Genomic DNA, 26,718 nt, shown 5'->3' with positions numbered 1-26,718 from the left:
TCCCCTGCTTCAGCAGAACACTGAGTGTGTTTCTCTGTGATTTGAGAGCAGGACTGGCTCATGGGGAAGAGGCTGGTGTGGGCTGTATCCTGTGGCTGCTGCAGTGGAGCCAGCTCTGATAGGCTGTAACTCCCCATTTTTATGTACATTGCTTTGGGATTGCTTCAGGAAGTTGCCCTGTAAACAGGCTGGGTTCAGAAGTTACTTCCTGAGCAAAACCCTCAGCAGCAGGAACAGGAAGCATAGCAAAGGATACTCCTCTTTTTTCCCCCCACAACTAGTAGATAGGATAGAGAATGGATGGGAGACCTCCACATATCAGAGAGGCAGCTGGAGCCACAAAAACCATCTCAAATATTCTTACACCTTTGTGTGGGCAACCTAAAACCTGCTTCATCCCCAAGCAGGCAGCAGAGCTTAGGAAGATGCTGGGATTTGTGTAATATCAATACTGGTTATTGGTTGGATCACTCTGTGTGTGCTGGGAGCCTGGTGCCCTAAACTGAGATACCTGTCCCAGTTTAGACCTAAATATTGACCTGGCTTCATTCCTTGGGCTCCCAGTGCCCCAAGGCCTGGCCTGACCTGACCTCCAGGGAGAGACAGACACCTCAAAGTGTGGATTTTCTGTACTAAACCTGCTCTGATGGTAAGAGGAACCCAGCTGACCTGCACACTCACTGTTGCATCTAATTATATAATTATTTTATGTTTTCTTCCTCCTTTGCCTTCTAGCTCAGACTGCAGGATGACAGAAGGTGACACAAATCTCCCAACCATCGAGAGAAAGCTGGGACTGCAGATATGGGGCATAGAGGTAGGACAAGAGTGATGGCACACGTCCTCTGTCACAACCATGGCACATGTCCTGTGCACATCTGTGTTTATGTTTCAAGGAAAATGAATTCTTGCAGTAATCTGTGTGGGAAAAGAGGGTCCTACAGATAAGATACAGTGGGAAACAGACTCAGTATTTCCCTATGAAATGTTCAACATGTTATTGTTTTGGTTTCCTGCTCTGTCAAACAAAGATGATAATATTTACTAAGGAAACAGGAATGTGGTGGGACTGCAATCATTCCTCCAGCACTGCAGGCTTTTCTCACTCCTTCTTGGAATCAATGCAAGGCTGCTTTAACACACCAGAAATGCCCTGGTTCACCAAGATGGGTTATCCAGGGGTAGCCTTAGTCCACACCAGCACTGCCATGGGGCAGACACCTATTTTTGCAGCAAAGGCCATGGAGTCTATTTGTATTTCTTCCTTGCCTTTCCTACTCTGTGTCACTGCAATGAGAGGTCCTGCAGCCTGTGAGGTTGTCTCTTTGCTGCTGGTGGTATCTGATTTTGAATTGGAACCAACCTTTGCTCAATTCTGCCTCTTTCTGGCCCAATTCACCAAGAATATTCCTCTGCAATGAGAGTGGGTTTAGACTGAGGTGCAGATCCCACTCAGGGCAGCAGTGGGAAGAGGCTCCAAGTCTCCAAGTGATATTCAGCAGATCACAGCCATGTTCCAAATTCCACAGGGTCTTCACCTTTCCATTCCTCTCCAAAGCACTGTGCTGAGCTGCTTTCCAGAGGATCTGTAATTAGAGCTGTGAGGGCTCACAAGGGTCAAGCTGGAATGCTGGGAGACAAGTCAGGCCAGCAGAAGAATGTGTGTCTCTAATTTCAGGGAAGCTCAGAGGCAGCTCCAGCCCAGAGCTGTGTGTGGACTGGTGGGTGGCACAGCCAGGCAGCTGTGCTGGGCAGGCATGGCTGGATAATTGTGCACTTGTGCCAGAGGAAGTCTGCAATTAGGGTCTGGAGGGGTGAGGGACCATCAGTGGCCTCAACTCTTGTCTTTTCTCAGCACTGCTGGTTGCCCTGAACCCCTAGCAGAGTGGTCATCCTAACAAAGTGCTGAAAGTTATCCTTGAACTCATGGGCACTGAGTAAAAACTGTGCCCAAAACTGAACCTAGGATGAGATGTGCTCACTCTCCTGGGAAATTCCCTACAAATGCAAGCTCTGGAGCACTTCAGCCTGAGCCCCAGGTCTGAATCTACAGGATTGCACAAGGGCAGGGAGACTAAAACAGACTTGTCAGTCTGTCCAAGCAAAATCATCATTTTCCCTTCTTACTCCTTAGTACTTTGGAGATTTCCTCCACAACTGGCTTTTCCCAGCTCACCAACTCAGCCCTGATTCTTCCTCCTCCAAACCCTGATTGTGTTTTTTGCACCCCAGCCTGTCCTGTTTCATACACACCAACTTCTGCCTCTTCACTTTTAGCAATGACCTCAACTCTACTTTCCTTACAGAACATGAAGATGGTTCCTGTACCTGAAAAAGCTTATGGCACTTTTTTTGAAGGAGACTGTTACATCATTTTGCATGTAAGTAAGACAGCAAACACTGGTCTCTGTTGGGCAACTGGTTCAACCCTTTTTATTTAGATCTGCCTTGGTTCCTGGGTACCCTGTCCTGTAGAAAAAGCACTGAAGTGATTGTGCATATGTGCTCACCATCTAATCATGGATCTGAATTTCACATGGCTGTTGTGACAACATTGTCTGTTTAGTAAATCAGAACTTCAGAGGAGCCATTAACTTAGTAATTCATTAAAAGTGTTTATCTTCAATCAAGTGAGTCATGCCCAGGCATGGCAAAATGACCAGTACATTCCTGGAAAACTCAATCAAGGCCCACATTTAAATGATCTGTGGGGGTTGTGGGATGTGACCAGCTGGAGGGTCTCATTTCCAGCAGGTGATGTGGGACATGAAGAGTTCTGTGGTGTGTGTCACGTAAGCAGCAGAGGACACTTCAGCCCCACCCAAATTTGGTCCAGACCTACCTGCAGCCAGCTGAACCTGGCTGTGAAGGGCTGCTGAGAGCCAGCTCTGCTCTGTGCAGACTGCCTTGTGATCTCAGATTTTGGCAGCAGGATAATGTGTTACACTCACCTCCTAAAATCCCTTCCAAATCTCTTCATCTGCACAGAGCAGCCCAGGTCCCACCATACCCAAACCCATGCAGATGGTGGAAAGCAGAAGCATTTCCCATTTCCTGGGTCTGAGTGTGCCTCCTGCAAACATCTCTGTGGATGGAGAGGCAGCAAAGCCTCCAGTGCCCTGCAGTAACCAGCTGCACATCCCCCATATGCCAGCATGGGAAAGCAGGTTGGGGTAGCAGCACAGGATGTGTCTCCTGCTCAAATGCCCCCCACACATGTCTTAAGGCACCTTCTGAGTGCTGAAAGCCTGAGGTACAGCCCCACAAGCTTAGAGCAGAATACTGGAGTCCTTGCAGGGAGCTGGCAGTGTAAATATTAATTTTGATTCTCACAGGCTCTGTTGTAACAACTTCCCCAGGCAGAAAAGCCCTTCATCAGCCCACTATTCTCCTTTTCCCTGGAAGACAGGAGGGTAAAAAAACTCATCTTTGCATTCTGCTTCTTTACTGGAGCCTCTCCAAATAAAGATTGTCTGTGGGACAATGGGGCTTTGATCATCTTCAATAGCAATGTATTAAATTGAGTGATTTTTCCACAAATTAATTATCTGTGCCTGAGAAACAGAGCTGTATTTTTTTCAACTTCTTCTGCTGTGTTTCACTGTGGTATCACTGCACAAAGCAAATAAACAAAACTTAGTGTCAAATCCAGCTTATAAAATGAGCTTTTATTACCTTTCCCAGGTCTCCACAATGGGATTTAACACAGTGGGTGCTGAAAAATAACTTGGCAGAACTCAAACAACAATGAGCACACCTTCTTCTCAGCTGCTGGGGTTTTCTGTAATAAGATGAATCCCAGCATGCACACACTGGCTCAGCTTCATTTGGAGTTATGTCTGTTTTGCAAGTCAGCAGGAATTCCAAGGCAGTTTGTGCTGCTCTGTCATGTGCTATGAGAATGACAACAGGAAAGAAAGGGTAGCATCTCCAGGCAAATAAATAGCAGTGTGCATTGCATTTCAAAAGGTGATCTATGGGAAGAATCTGCTTTAAGTCTTAATATCAAAATATACAATAGTAGGACAAGCTGAACATGTTAATTAAACAGGAGCTCAGTTTTCCTTGATAATAGGGGTTACATAAGAATATCAGACAGAAATATCAGTTCAGTTCATAAAATGTGGGAGAAACAGGACTTCTGGACAGTAAATTAATATGATTATGCAGAAGCCGATTTATTGTTTACTTTTTAGTCCTAATTATACATTCTAAGACTAATGTCTACGTGATTACACATTTCTTGATTGTTGTTTTTATGCTGTTCATGCTCTTTGTACGAGCCTTTCAGGTACAATGATTGGTAGCTGTCTTGAACTTTACTGCCTACTTTTATTTTGGTTCTTTTAATCTTGGTATTCTGGTTTTCAGCTTTTTTCCTTTTAATTTAGCACAATTTATGTTTTAGTGGCCTTGAAGGGTCTCAAAAAGTTGCAGAAAAACACCTAAAAATGGCTTATTTTATGCACATGTTATAAACATTGGTCTAAACTAAGAAATATAGAGAAAAAAAATTAAGTGTGTGAAGAAACAGCAAAATATGTAGAAAAACTAGACAGTAAAATATGGAGAAAAAATATAGTTTTAGAAAAAATATAGCTAAATATAGTTTGGCTGGTGCATACGATACAGACCACGGCCTGGACTTGCTTAGACATGTTGCTGTGGCCCAAAATTGTTCAGTATTACTGAAATAAATACAATAAAATCTATAAATTGCTCTGCTGAATAAGGAGATGTCCTGGTTTGAAGGACAGGTGTCTGCCAATAAAGGCAGAAGCTTCTCTTTGAAATGGAGAATGTAAACTCCCTCCTTCCAAATTATTATTATAATTTTGAAATTAAGGGGCTCTCAGGCACAGATATGGGAATTAGCAATAACAGTTCTTTACTAGGAAAATTAAAATAGAAATACAGTATTACAAAGAACAATCCCATAAACACTGCCAGAGTCAGAATCCAAGCTGACACCCGTCAGTCAGTCAGGGTGTTGGCACAGTCCCATTCAATGGTGGCTGCATCCTCCTGCAGGGGCAGATGTGGTTCAGCTGGAGCAGTGCTCCTGGAGAAGGTGCAGTTTCCTCTGAAGCTCCAGGGATGATGTGGAAAGGTCTGGCTTTCCTCTGGAATCCAGTGGAAAGAAGGTTCCTTGGTGTCCAAAATGTCAGTTTTTATCTGGGTAGGAAAGGCTTGGCTCCTCCCCTGGCTGGAGCATCTCCCAGTGGGATGATGTAATTTTATCAGTCATGCCCTGGGACTCAATGGCCATTAACAGGAGATATCTCCTGGAGGGAGGATGGGCTGTGGGAAAGATAAAGATGATTGCCCAGCTGGTTTAAAGATGGCCCATTAGCAGATAATATGTGCCAGGAGATCAGGGTCACTGCCCCACCCGGCTGCAAGAGATAGGGACAGGATCCACATTTCTGGTCACATCCTGCAGTGCAACCCAAGACAGGAGAGCTCCAGGCTGAGCTCCCAGGGCGTACCTGAGGCTCAGGAGAAAAGCAGCAGTGGGGAAGGGCTCTGTGGTCACTGGGTTCTCCAACACAAAAACGGGCTGTGCCTTCACCTTGACTTGTCCTTGCCACCTCTTGCAGACCAAGAGGACGTCCCGTGGCTCCGCTGTGGATCTGCACTACTGGCTGGGCAGGGATTCCTCGCAGGACGAGCAGGGCGCCGCGGCCGTGTACGTGACGCAGCTGGACGCCGCGCTGGGGGGCAGCCCCGTGCAGCACCGCGAGGTGCAGGGACACGAGTCCGAGACCTTCCAGAGCTATTTCCGCCACGGCATCATGTGAGTGCCTCCAAATCTCCTGCACCCAGCTCGCTCCCAACCCTGGGCTTCCCTCTGCTTCTCTGCAGATTTCTCAGAGATCCCTGTGTCTCAAAAATGGGAAAAATATGGGTTGGCATTGATGCTGGTTAAAATTCAGAGCAGAGGATTCCCATTGTCCTGGTTTGAAGGACAGGTGTCTGCCAATAAAGGCAGAAGCTTCTCTTTGAAATGGAGAATGCAAACCCCCTCCCTCCAAATCACCATTATAATTTTGAAATTAAGGGGCTCTCAGGCAAAGATATGGGAATTAGGAATAACAGTTCTTTACTAGGAAAATTAAAATAGAAATGCAGTATTACAAAGAACAATCCCAAAACACTGCCAGAGTCAGAATCCAAGCTGACACCCGTCAGTCAGTCAGGGTGTTGGCACAGTCCCATTCAATGGTGGCTGCATCCTCCTGCAGGGGCAGATGTGGTTCAGCTGCAGCAGTGCTCCTGAAGAAGGTGCAGTTTCCTCTGAAGCTCCAGGGATGATGTGGAAAGGTCTGGCTTTCCTCTGGAATCCAGTGGAAAGAAGGTACTTTGGTGTCCAAAATCTCAGTTTTTATCTAGGTGGGAAAGGCTTGGCTCCTCCCCTGGCTGGAGCATCTCCCAGTGGGATGATGTAATTTTATCAGTCATGCCCTGGGACTCAATGGCCATTAACAGCAGATGATATCTTCCTGGAGGGAGGATGGGCTGTGGAAAAGATAAAGATGATTGCCCAGCTGGTTTAAAGATGGCCCATTAGCAGATAATATGTGCCAGGAGATCAGGGTCACTGCCCCACCCGCCTGCAACAGATGGGGACAGAATTCACATTTCTGGTCACATCCTGCATTGGAACCCAAGACACCCATTTTGAAGGAATTATTTATAACATTCAGTCTGGAGCTGTGTCATTCTGTTCCACTGATTATTTGCCCAGATATTTACAGTAATTGTGTCTTAACCTCCTTTTTGTTCACCTCAGGGTCTTCGTTCCTCTCCTCCACAGACATTCAAGTGCCCATTCAGAGCACTTCAGACTAATATCCACCTTAAAGTGGAGTGCTGATTTGGCTCATACTGGGTGTAATGTTCCTGTAGTGCAAGGAAAAAGTGACTGAACTTCTGTCATCTAAAAGATACTGTTGAATATATGATATGTTGTTATGTTGAATTCAATCCCAGGGTCTTTGCTCACTCTGGGGTTTTTGGAAGGACTCCAGTCACTGTCCTCCAAGGAAGATCTTTACTGGCAAGGAACAGCCTGAGTGCTTTGGTTTCAAACAGCTGAAGGAAACTCAGATCAAAACCCATGCTGGGTCAACATCCTCTATCCCAGTCTGGCTGGGTATCTCTGTCTTGTGTATTTCAACAACCTCTCATTAATCTTCTCAGAACTTTTCTGAGACAGAAAAGTACTTTTAGCCTCATCCTAAAGATGAGTGAGTGGCAATGGAGGACTGAAAATCAGACCCTCAAACCCAGTCTGTTTGGAAACCCATATGCCTCTGAAATGAGCATGAATTAGAATTAATCTGGGTCTGAACCCCATCCCCATGGTCAGTGAGCAAGTCCAGGGCAGAATGAGGAATTAAAGCAAGCTCTTTCCACATCTTGGCAGGTAGACAAACCTCCAGAGCATCCTTCTGGGTCAAACAAGTCTGAAATGCCATGAGTCACATTTCTGACCACATTAGCCAGTACTTTTCCAGATACAGCAAAATTCATCTATTACCCACATGGCAAAAGCCACAGTCAACAATTGTCTCCTTTTTCCCCTAAATGACAATTGCATTGTGTGCAATTATTGCTGTAGTGTGAACAATGGGTCTGTTTTCTAAAATGGTCTAGGATATGCAAGAGTGGATTAAACTTACCCAAAAAATAATTGAAAGTTGTATGGGACTTCCCTCTCATGATTGTGCAAAGTTGCCACAGGAGAGGGGATGGCATTGTGGCATGAGGTGATAACACTGCTGAGAGTGGCTGCTGCAAATTGTGTGTTCAAGGATAGAAGAAAAAGATTGGGAGGTAAAATCTGAGAGAAAGACAGTGTCCTGTACCTGTTTATAGTTTTGTTCTGCTTTTGGTGACAGTTCCCTGTCTAAGCTGCTTTTCATAGAATAACGATTTTGAAGAAAACAAAATTTTAGCAAAAAGTTTGTTTTCTGCACAGTCTGTTTCATATTTTAATTGAATGCTTATGGAATATTTCAATTTTGGGATGCCACTGCCAGGATCAATGGGATTTTCAGTTTGGTTGTGTTACAATTCCATTGCCATCCCTGACCTGCCTGTTCATCTTCTCCCAGGATGTTTAATGCTTGAAATCGATGCTCTTGGAAGTCTTGTCCAACCTAAATGATTTTTTGATTCTATAATTGTGTGCACAGCAGCAACAAAACACCCTTAAGAGGGAAACACCATGATAAGGACCATGAGCAGCAGTGAGGCAGAACAGCATTTGTCACTGCAGTTTTAGGACTTGGAGGTTATTTTGCCTCTAGATTTTTTAGTTGCTACCAAAAGATTGGGATGTTCTCAGAGGACAGAGAGAAAGGTATTTCCTAACCAGCTCTAACTCTTTATGTTTTTACACAACAGCTACAAGAAGGGAGGAGTGGCCTCAGGATTTAAGCATGTGGAGACCAACATGTACAACATCAAACGTCTGCTTCACGTCAAGGGCAAGAAGCACGTGTCAGCCACAGAGGTAAGAAGAAGACCCTGCTCTTCTTGTGGATCATTTCTCCTTCCCTCTCCTCCTACACTCGTTTTTGAGCAGATTTGCCTGGTGGCTATCTCATTTCTGCTCAAGAACTTCTATTTCAGGACAGTTTTCAAGTCCTCACTTGAGGGTTTGGTGTTAACCATGAGAGAAGTCACTGCTCAGTGAGGAGCTGAGTGCCAGCTCAGAATGAGCAGTCACAGCAAACCCATTCTTACATCCCCAGGGGTGGGTTTGCCATGGCTGTGACTTGTCACCTGCAGCTCTCCTCATCCTCCCCACCTTGCCAAACTCTCTCATTTCCCTGTGACAGGTAGCGCTCTCCTGGGACAGTTTCAATAAGGGAGATGTTTTCTTGCTGGACCTTGGTAAGGTGCTGATCCAGTGGAATGGACCCAGCTGCAGCATTGCTGAGAAATCCAGAGTGAGTACAAGCAAAAGCCACTTAGTTTCAGGTGACATTTTTTGATGCCTAGGGAAAAAATAACCAAAAAACCCCAACAAACCTCACAGTGTTCACAAATCTTAAGGGCAGCAACACAGAGATGATGTAAATAGTGACAAATTTTCTACTTCCCCATCTGCTGGTTTTAGATGCCCATGAAATTGCTTTGCTTCAGTTCAGACCTGGCCTCAGGTTGTGTTTCATAGGCACCCAAGGGCTCATCACTAGTTCCAGCCCCAGAAAGTCAGCCCGCTCCCTCTGGAGCTCATCTCCATCCCTCTGTGCCCAGTTGTTTGCATAGGATTAGAAGATGAACAGCTCCAGTAGGTTTAGCTGCAGTAACCACCTCAGGGTAGATTAATTTTAATTTTTGTTTACAGCATCAACAGGGAATTCTGGCTTGGTCAGCATGAGACAAGCAGGAATAAATAACCCAGGTGTTGATAGGTCAGATCTAAAGCTCTTAAGGCACTTTGCAAGGGAATCATTATCCTTATTTTACTGATACAGGAACCAGGATAGAGAGATATAATAAAGCAAGATACAGCAGTGGCTCATCAGCAAAGCTGGTGGCCAAGTTTGTGGTCATTATAATATTAAAAGGCAGATGGGTCTGCTCTGTGCATGGTGTCCCCTGATGAACTGGGAGAGGGGGGATCTCCACTGGGAGAGAGGGGATCTCCACTGGGAGAAGGGGAATCTCCACAGGGAATGCCATTTTTGGGGCACAGTGGAAATCCTGTGGATACTGAAGAAGGTACAAAAGAATCCTCAACACAGGAGGGGAAGCATGTTCACATCTGCTGGGTTCATCTCAGACCTCAAGCAGATCATTTCTTGTATCTAAAGAGAGGAGTCTTTCAAAGCTATTGCAGCAAGAGTCATGGGAACAACAGAAAAAAAATTCAACTGAAGATGGAGATTTCAGCCTAATTAGCTGCTTGACATTTCACGCTGCTTTTTTCACAGAAGACATCCACGGTTTTTTAACACTTGAAAAACATTTGAATGTAAAACGTCACCGCGGGGCGGCCGGGGTCCTGCAGCTCTGCAGCATCCTGCTCGCTGGCCTCAGCCTGTGTTCATCTCTCCCCCAGACCATCCCACCAGAGCACTGGACCTGCTGGTGCACATCACACATGGGCAGTGCCCATTGTGGCTCCCACACGCCCCTGCCCTGTGGGAACAGCATCAGCAGCAACTACCATTAGCAATATTTACCCATGAGTTAGTTAATAATCAGGCATTACAGACATATCTGCTTCTTTAACAGCTAAATTTGGAGAGCACTAGGAGCTTCAGAGAGCTGTGGTAATCTGGCTTGTGCTGTTGGTTCTCGGTTATTACTTGGGGTCTGGATTTGTGGTGTGTGTCAGGACTTGCAGGACCTGCAGGTCCTTGAGTATACCCATGAGTTATTTAATAATCAGGCATTACAGACATATCTTCTTCTTTAACAGCTAAATTTGGAGGACACTAGGAGAGCTGTGTTAATCTGGCTTTTGCTGTTGGTTCTCAGTCATTGCTTGGAGTCTGGGATTGTGGTGTGTGTCAGGACTTAACCCCTGCGGGTCCTTGAGTTTACCCATGAGTTAGTTAATAATCAGGCATTACAGACATATCTGCTTCTTTAACATGTAAATTTGGAGGACACTAGGAGAGCTGTGTTAATCTGGCTTTTGCTGTTGGTTCTCAGCCATTGCTTGGAGTCTGGGATTGTGGTGTGTGTCAGGACTTAACCCCTGCGGGTCCTTGTGCAGGGCCTGGCTCTGGCTCGGAGCATCAGGGACAGCGAGAGGGGCGGCCGTGCCCAGATTGGCATCATTGACAACGAGAGGGACTCAGCAGACCTGATGCAGATCATGAGGATGGTGCTGGGCGAGCGGCGCGGGGAGCTGCGCGACGCCGTCCCCGACACCAAGGCGGACGAGCTGCAGAAGGCGAACGTGCGGCTGTACCAGTGAGTGCTGGGCTGTGCTCCCCACCCTCCCCTGCTCCCTGGGGGCTCTGCAGGCTCTCACTCAGCTTCCTCTGTCTTGCAGTGTCTATGAGAAGGACAATGACCTGGTGGTGCAGGAGATCGCCACCCGGCCCCTGACGCAGGATCTGCTCCAGCACGAGGTGAGACGAAGCCAGAGCGAGAAAAGGAGGCTGTGGCTCACTTTGTTTTCAGCTCAGCACCTGTTTCCTGGAAATTATCGGCTTTCCATCACTAGGAGAACTTAGTCCTGCTGTTAGGTTAGGACAGCTTAGCCCTGCTACAGTCTCAGCAGCCGGAGGTAGGTGGTGTGTTGAAGCTGTTCCAAGAAGAGATGGCAAATTGATGCTCTCAGCCAAGGATTATATTAGCTTGGCAAATCACAGTGAGGGAGGGCTGCATACCAGGAATAAATTCCAGATGGAACGAAGGCTTCTTAATACCTGATGTTCAGGGATAGCCTTCCCTCTGCTGACTCCAGAGCAAATAAATACTCTGCTCACGAAACCATGGAGATTTGTTTTCCTGCCATAGCAAGTGGCTGGTCTCAGTGACCCACCCTGGAAAGAGATTTCCTGACAGACCCTCTGTGCAGAGTTTTTCAGAAAACAGAGGCTTTTCCTCTGACTGAAATTTGGCAGAAAATTGCTCATCCTTAATTCTCTGCAGTGCAGACCAGCCTATTCCAACGCAGCACTGTGCTGCAAGGCTCCCACTCCCCTTTTCATCTCATGTCAGCCCTATTAAAATCTCAGCCTCCCTTTGCAGATATATGAAGCCTTTTTTCTTCTTTCAAAGTTCATTTTGAAAAAGGAGCAGCCTTTGGTCTCACAGTGTGTTTAGAGCAGTGGCAATGGGCTCAGCACACACCTCAACCCCTTTGGGTCTGGGGTCCTGCTGTGCTCACAGCAATGCAACACTTTGAGCTCCAGATCAGGAATCTCAATGAGGACAAAATATTCATGCAGAAGATGTCTAACTTGGACCTTTCCCGCTCCTTTAGTAGCAGATTTGGGCATAAATGCAGGCAGCAGCAGGCTGGGGTTAATAAGTCAGCATACACTTCTCCTGGCTCCTTTTAGAGCTGGTGGTGGTTTTGGTTTGGGGATACCTCCTGTGAGCTGGTAATAGCCAGTTTTGAGCAATGCCCAAGAAGAAAACATACTTTAAATAGTTACAGTTATAAATCAGCAGCCTGGGCCAGGTATGCCCACACCTGTGAACCCCTGCCCTGTGGGTTGGTGTAGTTGTACTCCATTTATAAACCATAAGAAATTCATTCTCTGTCACCTCTGATAATGGCTGCACCAGGGTTAGAGCCCTGCAAGGCAGAGGAATGAGCTAGATACACATCAAACTTAAATCTTCAGGAAGGATCCAGCCTGATTAGGCTACAAATGATGAGTTTTTCCTGCACAGAGCTTTTCACATCTGTTTTTTTTCTGTTTCCTGTTTTTCGGTTTAACCTCAGGACTGCTACATTTTAGACCAAGGTGGCTTCAAAATTTATGTCTGGAGAGGAAAAGCCTCCAGCCCAGAAGAGAAAAAAGCAGCATTCACTCGAGCTGTGGTGAGTTGTAATAGAGTGCAAACAATGTCGTGGGCGGTTGATATGTGCTGATCTAGATCTGACCACTAATTACCATTAAGTGTAGGTCTTGGGGAGCTGGCCTGTGTAATAACAGAGAGAGAAGTTAAACGTCTAGGGGAGGCATAAACAAAGAATTGTTAGTCATCAAATTGTGCTAGGACTAAGACCTGCCACTAAAACTAAGAAAAAAAGTGGTTAAAGAAAATAATATACATTATTATTACCATAAATAGATGGTAAATAGTGAACTTCTGGAAACTGTTGGTTCAAGGGATGGTGGAGTCAGAGAGGATCAGCAGGGTCAAGATAGGATTAGACAAATTCATGGTCAAAAGATACATAAACAGATAATAAAGAGGCTCTGACATGCATGTGTTATTTTCTGCCAGAGCATTCCTCAGCTCTTCCTCTCAGAAGAAATTAGCCTCAAGGGAGCATGAGCAAGTATTTGGTATTTTTTCACAAGCTGGCATGTTGAAGTGAAGGCTATGAGGGAGCATGGCTTTTAGACATTTTCTTAAGGGAAGACCATAAATGGCTTCATCTTCCATGAGATTTAACTAGGAGACCTTCAGTGGTACCACCTTCAGTAAGGGAGACACCCAGCTTCAATAGGATTGCACCTATTGTCTCAGAAGAAAAGCTTCAAACACTTTGCCTTGAAACTTACCTCATTGTCCTCTGTGCTCCTTTCAAGAGCTTGATTCAGGCTCACTTTAGTAGGCAATCATCTCTGCAAATTCTGGCCCTGAGCTACACATGCAGAACAAAAGATAGGTCTGTCTCGGTGTGGCAGGTGGGAGGGACGGGAGGACCATCTGCTCTGCTTTTCCCTGGGGGCAGTGTGTGGCTGCAGTTTTTACAGCAGAAGTTGGATGCTCAGAAAGCCACAATCAGGCTCCTTCCCTGAACCAGGGGGCCAGCACTGCACCTCAGGTCATCCCGGAGCCTTGTGAGATAAACACAGAGTGGTTCCCAAAACTGAGCAAGGATTTTGGCATGGTGGCAGAACACAGAATATTTTTTTCCCACTCATATTGTATCAAGAACCTCTGTTGGAGTAGTCTTTTAACTCAATGGCAGCACTATTGCAAAGAAATAATATGGGTTTAGGGAAAAAAAATAAGAAGAAAGATTGGTGAGAGTTTAGTCCCTTCAGAACAGACTTCATGTTCTTGGGGTGCTGAGCTGCTTCCACCCTTTTACTCCCATGCTCTCTACCAGGCTACAGGCAGGACAATCTTCCTGGCTTAGAGAGGGACAAAAAGTTTGGGAAAAAGGGGTAGGAGTAGTTCCCTAAAGACAGAAATAAACATGGATACTAAGCAGGAATCTTCAATTAGTTCTGATTAGTCTGAATGCAAATCTTGGACTGAATCCCACCCTGTGTTCAGTGAGGGGCACTCACTCTTCAAGCAGGTTCAGGTCCACACCTCTCTCCTCATGTCTGTAAAAAGCTCACCAATAACCTTTCTGAACCCCCCTCCCAGGGTTTTATCCAAGCCAAAGGCTATCCTTCATCCACCAACGTGGAGGTGATCAATGATGGGGCAGAGTCTGCCATGTTCAAACAGCTCTTCCAGAGGTGGACAGAGAAGAACGAAACACAAGGGCTGGGCAAGGTCTACACCACAGGCAAAATTGGTGAGCACATTGGGCTGGGTTTGGCTTTCCTGCCTGTGCTAAGCAATAGCTGAGGGAACATCATTCACATCTAATGTCTCCTGCCTTCAGGATCTGGAAAATCTATTGTACCCTCTCCTAGTGCCTTCTGCTTTCCATCTTCTTCAGTAGATGGAAAGGATTCATGAACCAATGACATTCAGCTCTGCTGAATTTTCCTGTATGAACCAAATTGCCACTTACTCTAAATGTAAATGTTGGCAGAGAGTCACTCCCCTCTGAACAATTGTATGTGAAATTTCCCACTTGCAGAACTTTTGAATTTCTTTTATAAAGGGCTAATGCTGAGCCTGATAAGGAGTTCTGCTTTCATTTACACTGGCATCCATCCAGTCCCCTCCTGAGGTCAATGGAATGATGCTGTATTTACACTGGGTGTAAATGGTGTATTTATCATACAGCTGAAGGGAATATTACAATGCATTAACCCCAAAGACTGAACAATTTCAAAGAGAGAGAACTTGTTGATGAATGATGGGGAGGTGACAGAGATGCTGAAGGAGACCATCAATAACAGCTTGAGTGCCACAAATCTCTTTCCCTTGCAAGTTTTGTCTTTTCTCTCCATCTCTGTTTCTCTCTGTGCTGTCCATAAATACTCTCTTTTGTCATGAGCTGGAAAAATGTAGGCATTTTATTTTTGAAATCAGCATTTTAAAAGGAAATAAATATTTATAGATTTGGAGAAAAATTAAGAATTTTCCATCAGGAGACTGCTAATATTTTTACCAGCCAGCCAATTCCAGTAACAGGTCAACACTGAAGTGTTGAGCTCTTGCATATTCCAAAATCAGTGCCGGTTTACTGGGGCAGGTTCTTGCAAACCTGGACCAGGTTTTCCTTGCTGTGCAGCGATGGTGTGTGAGGATGAGGGGAAGGGTTTGAGTGTTGTGGTGCATTCACTGGGTTCTTGTTTTTGTTCTGCTGGTGCTCTCAGCCAAGGTGGAGCAGGTGAAGTTTGACACCACCCAGCTCCACGCCAGACCTGAGCTCGCAGCTGAGCAGAGGATGGTCGACGATGCCTCAGGGGACATCGAGGTGAGACAGCTCCTTTGGCTGGCAGAGGGTGCAATAATCAGCCTGTTTCCAGCATTGCTTGGTTTGTTCAGCTTGGGGGAGGCAGAGGATGGACCTCATGGCAGTTTACAGCTTCCTCACAAGGGACAGACTGATCTCTTCCCTCTGGTGACCTCAGGGACCACCTGAAGCTTCAGTGCTGAGGTAGCCAAAGGGTTGTGCTCTGTCCTCACCTTGTCTCCACTGCTGCTCACCAAGATTTGTTCCCTAGGTGTGGAGGATTGAGGATTTGCAAATGCAGCCGGTGAACCCCAAGACTTACGGGCAGTTCTACGGGGGGGATTGCTACCTGGTCCTGTACACCTACCTGAGGTCAGGCAGACCCCACTACGTCCTCTACATGTGGCAGGTAGGTCAAAGCACAGCAGAGGGCACTGTGCTGTACCTGCTGTGCAAGCCCAAAGCTGAAGGAAGCAATTGCACACAAAAATTCCAACCCAAGCACCCAGAAGAATTCACATACCCTTTGCTCATCAGTTTCAAATATCCCAAGCTGTCCTTTGTAGGCAGCATGGACACTGATCCCAAACTGGCATCAGTCTAAGCACCAGCAAAATCAGACAGGAAGACGGAAGGGTGATGGGGCTTACAGTGCTGAGGTCAAACTTTGGGGTCAGATTGTCCCTTAAAGCCTCAGTTCTTAGAGTTGTGTGGGTATGTGGACATCTCTGCTTTCCTTTTTAAAGTACATTTTCATGCAGAGGGGAGCTTCAAAAATGGGTCTCCAAAGTCTACAAAACCAGAGTGCCAGTGAAATTTAAATATCTGGAAGTTTTAACTCCGATCTCATGATTGGCAAGTGTTGAATTGTGAAGAGATTTGCTCTCATCTCACTGTGTGTGTCACCTCTCTGTCCCCCAGGGCCGCCACGCCTCCGTGGATGAGATCACTGCCTGTGCCCTCAATGCCATCGAGCTGGACAAGAAACACGGGGACGAGGCCGTGCAGGTGCGAGTGACAATGGGCAAGGAGCCCAGGCACTTCCTGGCCATCTTCAAGGGCAGGCTGGTCATCTACGAGGTAACTCTGGGAGGTGGGAGCACCAACAATCTCCACTTGGCAGCTGCAGTGGAAAGAGTCCAATAAAAATGGGCTGATAGTCAGGAAAGGAGCCTGCCAGCTCTGCCCCAGATGGCAGAGGGGACATTTCTAGTACTCCTCAGGCAGTCTGGACACGGAGTAAGCACAGTCCTAGACTGACCCAGCTCAACTGTGCACCCCTGAGCTGCAGCAGTGATGTGTGAGGTTCATTCCAACTCTGTCCCAAAGTATTTTGCAGAGTTAGAATAAGGCAGGCATCCTGTGAATTACCAGTGCTGCTATCCAGAGAGGGTCCTTCAAAATATCTTCCAAACACGATTTGAATTGTCCTTGCCTGAGTTACATCACATAGCTACCAACCCACTTCACTTGCTGCCTTGGCTGCTGATGTTTCTGGTGGAGAAATTCCAAATGGCTGTGGGAGAGCAGGATTGCCCTGAGCTCTCAGTGCTGGTCCCACTGTCTGGTTTCTGTGGCAGATGTGCAGTTAAGGAGAGCACAGCTGGAAGTCAGGGTACAGATGCCTTGCCCAGTTTTCATGGCAGATCCTCTACAGACACCAAGATCTGTTCATGTGGATCTTGAGGATCTTGATGGGAGCTGGCCAAGACTCATTAATCAGGGAGAAGTGTGGGAGTTTGTCGTTAGGTACTGCTGGGAACCAGGAAAAAAGCAGCCTTGAGGCCTTGCCTTTCTCAGGCCTTTACAAGGTCAACAAATAATAATGATTATTAGAGGCTGTGTGAGAGACGTGATGTTTGTAAAAGTATATTTCTGAGAGAGGTGTTGTCTTCTTTGACCAATGAGTGTTTTCTATTTTGTTTTCCACAATCTACCCTATATATATGTGTAGTGTTTCTTTAAATGAAGCTCTTTCTCTTTTGCTTCTCCATCACACAAGGAACTATGTTGCATTATGCTTTTTGCTGCTCCTACAGCCTTAAAATGCAAGAGGAGTTGTGTTGTGTAGGTTCCATTCTGCCCTGGAATCAGAAGATATTTGGATTTCTCTGCCTGCTCAGTGCAGAACCGTGGTCCATCACTGCAACAGTGGGCAGGGCTGTGAGCCCAAAGCCTTTTTCAAACCATGGGTCTGTGTGTCCTGCTCACTGCCAGTGGCACCCTCCCCTCTCTGTCGTTGCAGGGCGGCACGAGCCGGGCTCAGGAGAGCAGCCCCGAGCCAGCAATCCGCCTCTTCCAGGTCAGGGGCACGGATGAGGTGAACACCAAGGCCACAGAGGTGCCAGCCAGAGCCTCCTCCCTCAACTCCAACGATGTCTTCCTGCTCACCACCAGCCAAGTCTGCTACCTGTGGTGTGGGAAGGTGAGTCTGCAGCCAAAGGGGTCTGAAATTGCTGAGCTGGGGCTTGAGCCTCTTGCCCCTGCTGGGTCATGGAGATGAATCCTTGGGTAGGTGGCACATTAATTCAGTGCAGAAGCACTCTTAAGTTGTGCCAGGGGAGCACAGTATCTTAATACTGTAAATTAGGAAAAATCCTTTCACAGAAAGGGATGTCAAGCACTGAAACAGGCTGCCCAGGGAAATGGTGGTGTCAAAAGTGCTCAAAAAATATATGGATGTGGCACTTGATGACATGATTTAGTGGTGCTGGGCTGGTGGTTGGACTTCATCATCTTAAAGGTCTTTTTCAAGCTGAATGATTCAATGATTCTGTGAGGAAAGTGCACCCAGGAAAGGGCTCTGTCTGTGAAGGGTCAGCAGTAACAGCCCTCTCTACAAAAGTAACCCATGTCAGGGTTCACCTCACCTCATTCTATATGTTCATACAGCTGTCAGATGAATAAATCATCCCAGATTTTCCACCTGTAAGAAATCAGCCAGGATGAGAGCAAATTCATTTATCTTGTTTCAGTCATGTGTCAGAAAGAGATGTAGATAAAACCAAAGCAGAGAACTTGTGGATCCCCATCCCTGGAAGTGTTCAAAGCCAGGCTGTATATGGCTTGGAGCATCCTGTTGGAGTGGAAGGTGTTCCTGATGATCTCTAAAGTCCCTCCTAACCCAAATCATTCTGTGAGTTTTGTGAATTTTTGAATAGGTACCGTTGGCTGCACTAAAAGTCCCTTCAAGGGCTAGAAATGGATTCTGAGTGATCAGCTCAGGAGCATTCAAGCAGCTCTCCAGAGGGCCAAGCCAGCTTTTCCCCATGGATAAGTTTTGCCAGTGTGCCCCTAACCACACCTCAATCTTTCACCCTGAGCACAGGGATGCAGCGGAGACGAGCGGGAGATGGCGAAGATGGTGGCTGACATCGTTTCCAGACGGGACAAGCACACCATTCTGGAAGGACAGGAGCCAGCAGAGTTCTGGGAAGCTCTGGGAGGCAGAGCCCCTTATGCCAGTGAAAAGAGGTAATAGTGACCTGCTTGTTCCTCTGGGGACATTAAGCAAGGGATCAAAGCTCTTCAGGAAAGTGAATACTTTGATACTGTGTCCTCAATAAAGGGAGCACCAGGCCAGAATATCATCAAGACCTTGGTTAGAAACCACACCAAGGTGTTCTTTTCCTGCATTTTGGGTCAGGAGTTCTCCTGAAGTGGGAGCTACAGGTCCAAAGCTTGCAGACAAGGGTGTGTACATCCTCCTTTCTTCCCAGTAAACCTGTCCCATGTCTCATCCTGAGGGCTGCAGGAGCCCCACGCTCCATTTCCAGCCATTATCAGCAGCAGCCCCACAGGAATCATGAGACTAGATCTGCTTTTGGACAACATGGAATTCTCCAGCCCTCTGGGCTGGTGATGGTTTCCTTTGCAGAAAAATGATCTGGTGTGGCTTTCACCTGACATCAGGCTCATTGCCACAGTGAGGGAAAGCTTCTGCCTTTCCTCTTTGGGTGGAAAAAAAAAAATTACCTTTGAAAATCATTAAAACAATCTGAGAATCCCCTGATATCATTGCTGACTTGCAGGCCTTTAGATGAATGTCCCACCCCTTCCTTCAAGGCCACAACAAGTGGGTTCAGTAAGCCAGGAGGGAAAGATTGCCACCTTTGTTGTTTTTTCCCCCCCTGCCATGGCTGAGGCAGGTTCCAGGAGCAGATCACACACTACCAGCCTCGCCTCTTCGAGTGCTCCAACCAGACAGGTCGCTTCATCATGACCGAGGTGGTCGGGTTCTGCCAGGAGGACCTGGATGAAGATGATGTCATGCTGCTGGACACTTGGGAAGAGGTCAGGAAAAGCCTCCTCCCCCTCTCCTCAGATATATTTTCAAGCAGTTTTGGTTTTAGTTGGTGTTACTTGAGTTGGATTTTGGCCCGTGACTAGGTTCAGTTACCTTGAAAAATGCACCAGCTGTTATCTGAAATATTTATTCTCCATGCTTGTTTCAAAAGCAAAATCTTCTTTAGCTGGGGGTAAATTGAGGCCTCAGAGTCACAGGGGACTATTGGAAAAACACATTTCCAGTCTTACCTCTGCTGCCACTGGCAGGGGAGAGCAGAGAGCTATGTCTGCACAGGTTCTGATGCCTCTCTGACCTCCAGCCTTCTCCCTTGCAGATTTTCCTTTGGGTTGGCAAAGCCTCCAATGCACAGGAGAGGAATGAGGCAATTGCCTCAGCTAAGGAGTATCTCAAGACCCATCCAGCTGGGAGAGACCTGGCAACTCCCATCATCCTGGTGAAGCAGGGCTATGAGCCCCTCAACTTCACAGGCTGGTTCAACGCTTGGGACCCCTACAAGTGGAGTGTAAGTTGCTGGAAAAGCCCTGTGGTGTTGTCAGGGAATATAGGATGCATGGAGTGAAACCTCACTAGGACAGGTCCTGAGCTTCACAAAGTCATGGAATGGCTTGGGTTGGAAGGACCTTAAAGATCACCCCAGTTCCACCCCCCTGCCATGTGCAGTGAGTTCCTGGTGCTGTCTGAGCAGCTTCTGCTCCTTCACCAACAAAAACAACCTGTGTGGTGAAACAGAGGCTTTTACAAATGTGCTTGAATTCACAATATTCATACTTTCATAAATATAAGGTTCCGGATCAAGTTTTTGATTTCAGCCAAAAAGAGGTTGGGACTATGAGAAGTAAAATCAAGTTCAGAGAGAAAACAGACCCACACACATAATAAATATTAAAAAACCAAAAAAAAAAAACCAAACCAAACCAACACAAGTTCATTGTTGAAAAGGCAGCCACAGAGGCAAATTTATAAATTTATGATCCAGCTTTAAGGGCAAACTGTGGTGAAATGAAAGATGTGAGCAGACAGGTCTCATGTTCAGGTTTGTGCAAAGCCCATCAGAGCCCAGGAGCTCCTGAGCAAGGTCACCCTTGGTCCCTGCACACCAGCCTTCAAAAGCAGAGTTACAAACACCAGCTCCTCCCATATAGAAATGGAAACCTCACCAGGAGGTGACTGGGAAAGAAAAATTCTGTTCTACCCTCTTTCCCCAGGACTTCACACTGCAGGAAGACTCTTACAGAGATATTTTATTTCCTGTATCTGAATTTGCATTGTCTTTCCTTCCAAACCGTGTGGTGGTGGATCCAGTCTTGACAGCTGGATCTGGAGAGATAAGACAGCAACTCAAAATGACCCTTAAAAATATGTTGATGCTTAGAACAAAGGTCAAAACTTGTGGGTTTGTTTTGTTTTTTTTTTCCTGAGGAACTGCTGGAAAACAAGGATACAGCTCATAAAATATGTGCCTCTAAAAATATCCCCTGTAGGCAGCTTCAGCAACTACAGACAAGCCATCCAAACTGTTGACATCCCAGAAACATCTGGTGTGTGTTCTTTGCTCAGTTTTGGGTCTAAATCTGTTTTCTCTGCAGTCCATGTGTTTATGTTGCTTGTTCTTGTTGGGAAACTTTGTTGGATGATTCTGTTAAGAACTGACATCTCCTGGCTGCTTAGGAAAACACACTCATGAGCTTTGCCAATTTATCTAGCATATTCCATTTATTTAATAGAAAATAAGAGGTATCTCGTAATACATGGCACCTAATTGCAAGGAGTCAGGACTTGAGGCTTTGAAAAAGTCTGTTGTTTTAGGTAAATGAACCAGGAAAGCTGGTAAAAGAAATACTATTTCAGGCATTGCAAGATTAATCAAAAATGCGAAAGATTTAAATCCAGCAGTAAATATTATTTCTCTTCATTTGCCCTCTGCTCTAAAGTCTTTAAATTTCCCAGTTTTGCCTGTTATTATACAATTACAAAGGCTGAAGCCCTTTTTTTTTGCTGTTTTCAAGTGAAAGCTCAGATTCTGGCAGTCTTCTGATTGCAGGGGCTGAGGTTTGCAGCAGCTGCCACATCAGTGGGTTTTTAAATCCAGATCTCCTGGCCCAGGAGTGTGGGTTAGACCCAGGAGAGTGGGCTAAAGGCAGCCCATGGCTCTCACAACCCTCTCTTTCCCTTTAGGATGGCAAGTCCTACGAGGAAATGAAGAACAGCTTGGCAGATGTGTTGGCCATATCTGAGATCAAAGTGGTGAGTTGTGTCTTGGCCATACAAGTAGGAAACACCTGGGTTCACACAGCACCACATCCCCCAGCCTGTTTGCACCAAGGAGGGGACACCAGGATCAGGGCAGGGATGGGGACCTCAGGCTGCCAGCATCAGGGCTGTGCAGAGGGAGATGTGATAAATCACCCAGAAATGCACCCAGAGCTCCTGGGCCTTTTGCAGTGAGCAGGACATTGTCCAGCTGCTCTAATGCAGAATAAATTGAGGTGTGAGCAGCTCTAAGAGGGTGCAGTCAAGTGTTTTGTGGATAGTTCACAGTGGTGGAGCCCCTGAGATCCCAGACAAGGGTCCCCTGGTCAAGAAGGGCATGGCCCAGTGGGGCATCCTCCAAAGTAAATGAGATCCCAAACAGTGCTGAGTGCCATTGCCACACTGGAAGGAAGTGGCAGGTTTGGATGAGGAGAGATGGCTCACCAGGGAGGGGTGTGCAGGTAGTTTAGGTGTTTTAGACTTGGTAGACATCTAACCTCACCTTCTGTCATCCCACATGTGCCTTCCCCTGGTGTTATCTTGAGAAGAATGAGACTGCTGTAAGTATCCTCAGTTCTTTGTAAGAGCTCTCACTAGTGTGTGCTTTTAGCAGTCCTAACATCAAGGTGTGGCACTTAGGGAAGCACTGCACTAACGCTTTAGTTGGGGTTTTCCCCTTGCTGCTTTGGAGCTACAGATGGTCTGTGCCAGAAACAATCCCCCACAACCCCAGCAGAAAGATCCTGGCACCATCCCCAGCTTGCTCTGCCAGAGCATCTCATCATGACGTGTTTTCCTCTGCCTGGCAGGACCTGAACAACCTCAGCCTGAACAAGAGAACCCTCAGCACGACCAACCTGGCTGGTTCAGGTACAGCTAATTCCTCCTCAGACTACAAATCCCACTTCAGCCACAGTGACAGCAACAGCCACAGCAACAGCAACAGCTACAGCAACAGCCACAGCAGCAACAGCCACAGCAGCCCTGCCATGGTGCCCAACGGGGACGGGATTTACTCCCGGGAGGTGCTGATGCACAGGACAGTGGATGAGCTCCCTGAGGGCGTGGATCCCACCAAAAAAGAGGTGACAGCATTGCTGGTTTGATGCCTTTCTAACTGAACCTGCAACTGGTTAAGTGTACTCCAAACTCCCAAGTCCTGCTCAGACTCAGGGGGACACAGGTGTCACCAAAAGCAGGAGCTTTGTGTGAGGAAGTTCATAGAAACATAGAATGGGCTGGGTTGGAAGGGACCTTAAAGATCATCTAGTTCCAACCCCTGCTGTGGACAGGGACACCTTGTGGTGGTTTTAGCCCAGCTGAAATAATTACAGGGTTTCCATGGGAAAAAAAAAAAAAAATTAAGTAGCAATTTTTAAAAAATGTTTTCTTCTGGTAAAATTGTTTTGCTCTGCCACGCAACTTCTGTCCTCAGAGGGACAGAGGGACAAGATAACACAGCTGAGAACAAAGCCAGAATTTGCATTTTACTTATCTGTAGGTGAATGTTTTCATTTGAGACTCCTCTCAGAGGGGATGGTTTGGTGTTTTTTGTTAATTGACAGCTTGCATTTCAGCAGTTTTCAATTTCTGAAGAAATTACATATCCCAGATTTCCTATCAGCTCAAGGATTTTGGCAGTGTCTGCAGCTGAATCCAAGCACGCTGATGGGGAGGGGGCAGAGGATTGATTCCCTCTACTCACTGTAATCCTTGTTTGACCAATGGCTTGCCCAACAAAGGCCAACACCCACAGCCAGAGTCACGATCCACAGCTGGGCTCTACATGGGTTCTTCTACCCAAAATACCAGGAAAAGCTCAACCTCCCATTCCCACAGGGCCTTTGTCAGTATGATGAGCTTGCTTTCTGCTAACCTTGCCTTTCCAGCAATTGGGGTGAACATTTCCAGTGAATATTTTAGGGGAGGGGACTGAGCGAGGAGGAGATGCTTTCACTGTGAATCACTGCCTAAGGAACCACCCAAAACTCTGGCCAGCAGAGCTTCCCTGGTGGGCCATAAATTGTCCTGGCCCCAGTATGATCAGCAGGGGTTAAATTCCAGCCAGAACATGCTAACTCCTCAGAACTGGAGCATCTCTTTGGGGTGGTAGGCTGATGTTGGAGTCAGGGAGTCAGGGTTCTCTTTGAATTCTTCAGAGAGAAATCAGAGTGCAGGGATTGAATTAAAGCCTGTGGATGCACTGAAGTATATTAAGCTACTCACACATAAAGTAGACATTTAAGTAGAAATAAGTCAGTAAATTTTAGGGTGAGCTCTGATGCTTTTAGTAAGTAAAAGGTTCAAATGCCAGAGTAGCAGAGTGAGTTTTAGTGAAGGTTAATAAACACACTGATATTTTTCAGTAGAGGCTCCAGGCCCACAGTTGTAGACAGGACTTAGACATAATAGAGCTGTAGTAAGAATATTGCTTACATTTTTCAGCTAGAACAAGATAGGTTTTATATGTAGTCTATACGTAACCTGGAGTGTTAAGAAACTAGAATTGTAATAGGTTAAGGAGTGGTCTGAGTTTGTGTCTTAGCTTGTTGGAAAAATCCTATATAAGAGTTGGTGTTGGGGAGAGTTGGTGCTTTTAGCCATTTGGCTTTTAGCTATCTGCTTCTTTCCACTTGTTTCTTGCTATTGCTTTTGCCATTGCCTTTTGAGACTGATGTGCTTTGTAATAAATAACCTCTTTAGCAACTATTAGCTGCTTTGCTTATTTAAGATAACCTGACTGAGTTGGTGCCTAAAAGCTTCAGAGGTCAAGAGCCCCACAGGCTTTTATTGCCCTGGTGCTTTGGGGAGGGGATGAGGAACTGGGATGTTCCATTTCCCACCACGAGGACAGGGAGCTGAACAGGAGCTGTTGGTCTGGAGTCAGAGGTCAGCACTGGCATGGTGGGGAGGGGAGGAAGCTCTGGGGTGTCCAGGCTCTGCAGAAGCCACAGCTGGCCTGTGCTTTGTCTCTTCACTGCAGTGCTATCTCTCCGATGCTGATTTCCACGACATCTTTGGGAAGTCCAAGGATGAGTTCTACCAGATGCCCAAATGGAAGCAGCAGAACGAGAAGAAGCAAGTTGGACTCTTCTGAGACTGCAGGGGGGAACAGAAGACTCTGGGACCAGCCCCTGCTCCCTCAGGAGCTGCAGGAAAGCCGTGCAGGCATTTGCTCAATGACCCCAACCCAGCACAGTTATTCCAGCAGCCTCTGTCCAGGGGATGGCTCCTTCCTCCCTGCAAACCCAGAACCCCAGGAGGAAAAACCTTTTTCAAGAACAGCTTGGCAGGATGTTTTTGCCTCTTCCTGACTCTTTATTGCTGATAGCCATGAAGACAAGTGTGTGCCACACAAGTGCATTGTAGCCTCATCTCTCCTTTCCCTTTTGCAGATTGCCACATGCACGAGGCCATGATCCTCTTTCATTTGTAGAAGTTTAAAATTAGTCAAAGGTCATTTGCAGCTGCTGTGTAAATTCTGGGTGGGGAAAGCCCTAAGAGGATGGAGGGGGAGCCTTGAGGTCAGGAAAAAGGTGATGGAGTAGCCACATGCCTGATGGGGTAGTCTGTGGAGTGACACCAGACAGTTCTGCCCCTTCTCACCTTGTGGAAAAACTACTCACCAAAGAACAGCCAGAATCAGTTCCAGATTAACATGCATAGCCCAGGGCAGCTAAAACACATCAGAGCCTGGTTTGGGGGAAAAAAGAATTTATTATGAGCATATTTATTAGCTGATCTGTTTTAAGAGGAGGTGACACTAAAGGCTAGACACAAATGCCAATTTTTGACTGCCAGACAAGACTCTGTCTACTTTTTTTCTCATTCAGACAGCATCTGCAATCTCAGCTGGCCTCCCTGGCCAGGTGAATGAATGTCAGGAGTCCACCTGCCCACAGACCAGAGGATTGAGGAAGACAATTTGGTTTTGGGCATGACCTGAGGCAGAGGTGTCCTACTGGAGCTTTTATCAGGGCTCCATCCCTGTGATGTCCATGGGACTGAGAGTGCTGGTTCCACACTATGGATCAGTCTGACTGGGGAGGGCAGTGGGAAGTGTGAACAATCAGTGATTATGGGATAAAACTGTAAACTAAAGGAAGAAGCAACACCTTAAAAACTCAGACAGCGTAGGTTTGCAGCTTCACTCCATTTCCAACCTGATCAGTGATTCCAATAAACACCCAGCAGCAGCACTGTAAGTGTCCTTGATCAGCATGGGGGTAGGAGGGCAGCAGATAAAAACTCTGCAATGCCACAGATCCTTCAAACACCTGGTCATCAGTGGAATTTTGGATTTTTTTGAAAAGAACAAACTGAGGAGGTGGAGCCCCTTCTGTTCCAAATCTCCACAGAGCTTGGGCCATTTGTCCCCCCATGCCCTGAAGCCCCCATTGCAGTACCTGGCAGTTCAGCATTGGCCTGAGTGCCCAGCCCTGCTGCAGGGATGTGGGCACAGAGCTGAGGAGCTCCAGGCTGTTGACTGAGGGGCAAAGAGCTCTCACTCAACACCCAGGACCACAGCATCGTGCTGAAGTGTCACCATCTGGCTGGGCTGGGGCAGGAACCTCCAGGTGGTGGGGTGCTCTGGACAGAACTTTGCATTTAAGAATTGGTAATTAATTCAAATAAACCCCAGCCCCATTGTTATGTCCCTGTTCCTGCCACTACTTCATTCCATTTCTGCTTGAGGGTGCAGCCCAAAACCCACTGGAACTCCCTGTGCAGAGTAAGTGTCAAGCAGAGACACAAATCAGCTGAATTACCTGTGTGATTGCTCCTGTTGTGTTCACAAGAGATGCAATCAGTGCACATTACCCATGTTTCAACCTCTGTTGGCACTGCAGGAATCAGCAATGTTTGCCTTGCCTGGCTGAGGAGTGCTGCTGCCAGCTCCCAGATTGAT

The 26,718-nt window shown here is 46.6% G+C and overlaps 1 protein-coding gene across 1 annotated transcript in view; it reads left to right on the top strand.

Annotated features, from left to right (window-relative positions):
- Nucleotides 1–26,008, top strand: part of VILL (villin like) — a 36,112-nt gene extending 10,104 nt beyond the window's left edge. Inside the window, exons 2-20 of the mRNA XM_056484612.1 lie at nt 736–817; nt 2,307–2,381; nt 5,601–5,797; nt 8,413–8,521; nt 8,850–8,960; nt 10,742–10,941; nt 11,024–11,102; nt 12,431–12,529; nt 14,041–14,194; nt 15,171–15,271; nt 15,522–15,659; nt 16,172–16,330; nt 17,496–17,675; nt 18,579–18,724; nt 19,399–19,543; nt 19,873–20,061; nt 21,735–21,803; nt 22,619–22,894; nt 24,793–26,008. Of these exons, the coding sequence (XP_056340587.1) occupies nt 749–817; nt 2,307–2,381; nt 5,601–5,797; nt 8,413–8,521; nt 8,850–8,960; nt 10,742–10,941; nt 11,024–11,102; nt 12,431–12,529; nt 14,041–14,194; nt 15,171–15,271; nt 15,522–15,659; nt 16,172–16,330; nt 17,496–17,675; nt 18,579–18,724; nt 19,399–19,543; nt 19,873–20,061; nt 21,735–21,803; nt 22,619–22,894; nt 24,793–24,906 (2,610 nt within the window). The 5' untranslated portion in view covers nt 736–748 and the 3' untranslated portion in view covers nt 24,907–26,008. The remainder of the gene's footprint in view (nt 1–735; nt 818–2,306; nt 2,382–5,600; nt 5,798–8,412; nt 8,522–8,849; nt 8,961–10,741; nt 10,942–11,023; nt 11,103–12,430; nt 12,530–14,040; nt 14,195–15,170; nt 15,272–15,521; nt 15,660–16,171; nt 16,331–17,495; nt 17,676–18,578; nt 18,725–19,398; nt 19,544–19,872; nt 20,062–21,734; nt 21,804–22,618; nt 22,895–24,792) is intronic.
- Nucleotides 26,009–26,718: the final 710 nt, after the last annotated feature.

The sequence above is a fragment of the Oenanthe melanoleuca genome, chromosome 2 (genome assembly GCF_029582105.1).
Source record: "Oenanthe melanoleuca isolate GR-GAL-2019-014 chromosome 2, OMel1.0, whole genome shotgun sequence".
NCBI classification, from domain to species: Eukaryota; Metazoa; Chordata; class Aves; order Passeriformes; family Muscicapidae; genus Oenanthe; species Oenanthe melanoleuca.
This window is presented reverse-complemented; position numbering and strand designations above follow the sequence as displayed.